This window comes from Oncorhynchus clarkii, chromosome 18 (genome assembly GCF_045791955.1).
Source record: "Oncorhynchus clarkii lewisi isolate Uvic-CL-2024 chromosome 18, UVic_Ocla_1.0, whole genome shotgun sequence".
Classification (NCBI taxonomy): Eukaryota; Metazoa; Chordata; class Actinopteri; order Salmoniformes; family Salmonidae; genus Oncorhynchus; species Oncorhynchus clarkii.
Window position 1 is genome coordinate 52679843 of NC_092164.1, and position 6000 is coordinate 52685842.

Below are 6000 nucleotides of genomic sequence, written 5' to 3' on the forward strand. Positions count from 1 at the left end.
TCAGAGCCTTTTGGGTTAAACACTGGGGTTAATCCTCAAATGTGGTATAATGAGCTTGGAAGACGAGAGAAAGCCTTGCATGAAGTCAAAAGTGATATTTGCTGTTTAGTTTTCTATCTCCCCCCTGTGGTTAAACATTGTAACTGTTTTGAGTGTTTCACTACAGTTTGGTGGTGGTGGTGATTAAGCATGAAACTAACAGACACAATAAAGCCACATATTAATAGACCCATGATACATTTACTATAACAAAATAGAAGTCCTGGACCTGTATTCTTATGCTGAACTATAACATGTACCGTGTGTGCATGCTGTCTGAGAGATGTACATAAAGTGTAGTGTGTACAGTAGTGTAAAGAATTACATTGAAAACTCACTTCAGGGTGGTAATTTACACTCGTGCATTTAAGGTTAGCCTGTGTAAGGGATGAATTGTCAAATAGACTACCCTGAGTCATGGTTTGTGAGTCCAGACATAGCAGAGGTGTGCATTCCTGCGCACACACACACACACACACACACACACACACCTAGCCAACCTCCTATTTGTGAGGAAGAGTCTGGAATGTCCAGATTCTAATCTGTGATTTGGATCAGAATGACAAATGTCTGAGTCTGGTGAAAAAAGAACTAGACAGTAGAATGCAAACCTGCTGCTGAAAATGTGGCCCAGAAAGACAGACAGCCTCAAGGCAAAATTCAGAGGAGTTCAGTAAATTAAAAAAGACCCAAGTAACAGCTTTTAGTTCCATTTAGACAATGCGGAATGGCCACTGTGCAAACAACCCCATCACATGGGGTGGCAGGGTAGCCTAGTGGGTAGAGCGTTGGACTAGTAACCGGAAGGTTGCAAGTTCAAACCCCCGAGCTGACAAGGTACAAATCTGTCGTTCTGCCCCTGAACAGGCAGTTAACCCACTGTTCCTTGGCCATCATTGAAAATAAGAAATTGTTCTTAACTGACTTGCCTAGTTAAATAAAGGTAAAAAAAAAAAAAACATTTCACCTTTCATCTTGACCTGGAAAAAGCCCTTATCCATATACGAGTCAGTCTACAACTGCATATAAACATCACATACATTAATACAACTTCTCTAACATTCCATTGAAATATTCAGCTGTCAAATTCTGTGGTAACTAGGGAAAGGTTTAGTAACCGTACTTTATGAATGAAGACCATAAAACAACCATGATGTTCTGTTCTGCGGCCTCCCCATGAGACTTCTTTATAACGTTGTAACAAACTCCAATCTGTCCTGAGTGGGTTTCAGTCTGAGGCCTAGTTCTGTATTACAGGCTTTCTGTTCAGTTCTAGAAGCCCAAGGTCTGTTGTGTTCAATAGAGAGAAATGTTTTCATACTTAATGAAACAGGAAGGTACCTGAACATGTCCAATAAGAACACAGATTTACATTTTGTGTTGCAAAGTGTTATGCTATGGTGTTCCCTACTGAACAGGACCCTGTTCAGATCAACTATAGGGTATTTTATCTGGCCCCTCTGCGCTGCACCACGATGGTACCAGCTACCACGTCATAGACAGTCCTGTTGTGTTGGAAGAAGAGGAGGATAATGAAGACGGGGAACAGGAAGGCAATGGAGAAGTTCTTGTTCAACGCCCGCACCGTGGAACTGGGAGGAGGGAGAAAAGATTGAAGTTAGGACTTGACAATAGACAATATTAAATACATAGCAATAACCTAAACATGCAATACCAGGTTAAGATCAGTGGAAAAAGTACCATAAAATGAATTGCTAAAAAAAAAAGAAAACAAGGGTTAAATCCCCATTTTCAAAGAATGCTTTTCTCCATTTCAGAGGAATGCTTCACATCTTCATAGCATACTACATAGCTACTGAACTTACAAGCACTCATGCTCCAGTGAGCATTTGTGTGGGTTTCATATTCAATGCTCACAGTCAAGTTATCATGATCACACATTTGCATACGTAAATGCAGTCATATTTTCATCTGTTTTTAACAGAACTAAACAAGATGTGTCACATGCAATCAGTGACTTACGCTGACAGGGTGACGTTAGATGCCGGTACCACCAGTACCCGGTTAGGTCGGACCAGGACTGAACTGTTACATGTCACGACCCGAAGACCAAGGAGGAACTTCCCTGGGGTGGCACCGCCCGCCCCCCAGATACAGATGATCTGAGAGGAGGAGGAAGGTCAGAGTGACAGTGGAAATATATCATGTCAAATATCAAATATTCTTCATAAAGATCAATGCTGATGCAATCCCCACATATCACCATGAGTCATTAACTGTGGTAGGACATGATTCATGTGTTTAGTACTAGCCTTAACCTAGTTCTAAACACATACTAGCCTTAACCTAGTACTAAACACATACTAGCCTTAACCTAGTATTAAACACATACTAGCCTTAACCTTCTCAGGTAGCTACACTGAGACGGCATGATTGTTCTCACTGGAAACTATAGCCTAATCTCAGACTGACATAAGATCAATACCCAAATACCTTCCTCATAGAAACAGACCAGCTCCCTGTACCTCACAGATACTGTACCTCACAGATACTGTATCTCACAGATACCGTACCTCATAGAAACAGACCAGCTCCCTGTACCTCACAGATGCTGTACCTCATAGATACTATACCTCATAGATACCGTACCTCATAGATACCGTACCTCATAGAAACAGACCAGCACCCTGTACCTCATAGATACTGTACCTCACAGATACCGTACCTCATAGAAATACCCACCTCATAGACACAGACCAGCTCCCTGTACCTCACAGATACTGTACCTCACAGATACTGTACCTCACAGATACCGTACCTCATAGAAATACCCACCTCATAGACACAGACCAGCTCCCTGTACCTCACAGATACTGTACCACAGATACTGTACCTCACAGATACTGTACCTCACAGAAATACCCACCTCATAGAAACAGACCAGCTCCCTGTACCTCATAGATACTGTACCTCATAGATACTGTACCTCATAGATACTGTACCTCATAGATACTGTACCTCATAGAAACAGACCAGCACCCTGTACACCAGAGATACTGCACCTCATAGAAATACACACCTCATAGAATCAGACCAGCACCCTGTTGACCAGAGATACTGTACCTCATGGATACTGTACCTCATAGAAATACCCACCTCATTGAAACAGACCAGCACCCTGTTGACCAGAGATACTGTACCTCATAGAAATACCCACCTCAGAAATACCCACCTCATAGAAATACCCACCTCATAGAAAAAGACCAGCACCCTGTTGACACGAGATACTGTACCTCATAGAAATACACACCTCATAGAAACAGACCAGCACCCTGTTGACCAGAGATACTGTACCTCATAGATACTGTACCTCATAGAAATACACACCTCATAGAAACAGACTAGCACCCTGTACACCAGAGATACTGCACCTCATAGACACTTTACCTCATAGATACTGTATCTCATAGAAATACACACCTCACAGAAACAGACCAGCACCCTGTAGACCTGAGACACCGTACCTCATAGATACTGTACCTCAGATACTGTACCTCATAGATACTGTACCTCATAGATACTGTACCTCATAGATACTGTACCTCATAGATACTGTACCTCATAGAAATACCCATTTCATAGAAAAAGACCAGCACCATGTACACCAGAGATACCGTACCTCATAGAAATACCCACCTCATAGAAACAGACCAGCTCCCTGTACCTCATAGATACCGTACCTCATAGAAACAGACCAGCACCCTGTACACCAGAGATACTGCACCTCATAGAAATACACACCTCATAGAAACAGACCAGCACCCTGTAGACCAGAGCTACTGCCATCATCTTCTGCAGGTCCTCCATAGACGTGTTCTCATCTATCTCCTCAACTATGAAGTGGGTGACAAACTTAGTGATGTCCCTGTGGGGGAGAGTAGAGTGGAATACAATAGAATAATCATGGCCTATGATGATGCTGAAAAGTAATGTTCATTAATGTTATTTCCTTGTATTTTTTCCCCTCCTTCATGGGCATGGAAATTATAAAAGGCTAGACTGATTGACTCACTTCATGCCACTAAGGTGCATAATCCACAGGATGATGGTTGCCTTGACACAAAATAAAATAAAGAAGTCCACAGTCTCTGCTAGGAATCTGTGGAGGGGAGAAGGGATGGTGTATTCCCGACCTGAGGGGGAAAAGATAACTTCAGATATTGTACCCAGGTAGATTATGTTGAACTAATTTAGTGAGAATGTGAGCAGACCTACTTTAAACCCCTGACCAATCCATTTAACTTTGTTCAGCCAATTAAGTCAATGCATAGCTGACTTGCCATAGGTCAGGTGGGCTCAAGTGCCGATTTAAAATGTGTTCTATTCAGATCAACAAGGCCTCTGCAGATTGTAAAGATATGCATGAGTAGGTAGGTACACATCAGCTGTTTGCTCAAGAAGCTGCACATGTGATCCTGTACAAGCAACTAATTCTAGTAATGAACAAATAAAGGAACGGTGTCTTTGTTTGTTTGACCCGAGTAGGTCTAGATGTATTTGATTGAACTAGTTCGTTGCAACATGATGACACAAAAACAACCTGCTACGCCTAGCGTCAGTCAGTGAGTGTAAGCCTATAGAGCGATTGTCATCATAGAATTGTAGTGTACCTGCTTGAGGTGCGTTTCCGTTCTGTTGTTGCACTGGCCTTGCATCATGAGGCAGTGTCCCAGCTGTCATCTGCTGCCCTGTCTGAAACCCCGTAGTCGGGGGCGCAGGGAATGGAAAGGGGTACCCTATTCCCGGATAGTTGTACCCATATCGGGCATCTAAAGTTGGTTGTCCAGCGGGCCATGGAGTTCCAGGCGGTGCTTGATAGTTTCCAGCTACGGGAAAATTGCACGGGGGGAAAGGAAACGTAGTCAGAGTCATCCAGTTTTGCCAATTTGCATAGCCCCAGTAGTACTGCCACATCCATTCCTGTAACTTTGCGCAGTATTCAGTTGTGGCGTTGACATTTGTTTGCGCTTCTTGGCTCTCCTCGGAACGCGAAGTCGGTCCATTCTCTGTAGTACTGGCTGTGGCCATGGTTAAATCCCTTCTAGATCTCACTTAAATCCCTTAAAACGTCAAATGTCTTTCCCCAGCAGCTAATCTCTTGCTACAGTTACTCATCCTAGTTTAATCTGAGTTGGAAGGTTCCATGTTAGCTGCAGAAAACAGAGATACCCGGAACAATGATTCCCCAAATCTATCCAGTTTGCAAATGCATTAGATGTTAATTATATAAAATAGTTAATAATCGGGTTTTCATTCAACTTTACATTCAATCTAAATAAATATATAATCGTATTATTGGGTAATTACACCAATTACCATCCGATTACACCCCTAGAAGAATAGTGGTTTTGACCATGTACTCTTGTTCATGTCAGGTTAAAGGGACAGTCACAAAGGATTTCACTAACGTTCAAACCAAATATGACGTAGTATTATTTCGAGGAACTCACTTCAAATCTAGATTCCCAATTTATTCATTATTCGTGTCATTATGCCAGTGAGAATATTGATGAGTTAATAGGTTATATCAGTAGCCGTTGACTAGACCTCAATTTTTAGGTTTTATCATTAGGCTATAAGTTGATATATTGCTTACTTGTTTGGGTTTTAGGCTGGGTTTCTGTATAGCAATTTGTGACATCGGCTGATATTAAAAAAAGCTAAATAAATAAATTTGATTTGATTGATATACAGTACCGGTCAAAACTTTGGACACACCAACTCATCAAGGATTTTTCTTTATTTGTACTATTTTCTCCATTAGTGTTTGGGGTTTTAGGCTGGTTTTCTGTATAGCACTTCGTGACATCGGCTGATGTTTAAAAAAAACTTTATAAATAACAACATTTTTTTTTATTGATATACAGAAGCTGGTTGAGAGAATTCCAAGAGTGTGCTAAACTGTCATCAAAGCAAAGGGTGGCCACTTTGAAGAATCTC

The 6000-nt window shown here is 41.7% G+C and overlaps 1 protein-coding gene across 1 annotated transcript; it reads right to left on the minus strand.

Moving 5' to 3' along the window:
• Positions 1–220: 220 nt before the first annotated feature.
• LOC139372716 (protein FAM8A1-like) lies at positions 221–5188 on the minus strand. Its single transcript, XM_071112507.1, has 5 exons — positions 4671–5188; positions 4073–4193; positions 3802–3925; positions 2023–2162; positions 221–1631 (listed from the first exon to the last, which is right to left on the minus strand). The coding sequence occupies exons 1-5, from the start codon at positions 5086–5088 to the stop codon at positions 1487–1489; spliced, it is 948 nt and encodes a 315-aa protein (XP_070968608.1). The 5' UTR covers positions 5089–5188; the 3' UTR covers positions 221–1486.
• Positions 5189–6000: the final 812 nt, after the last annotated feature.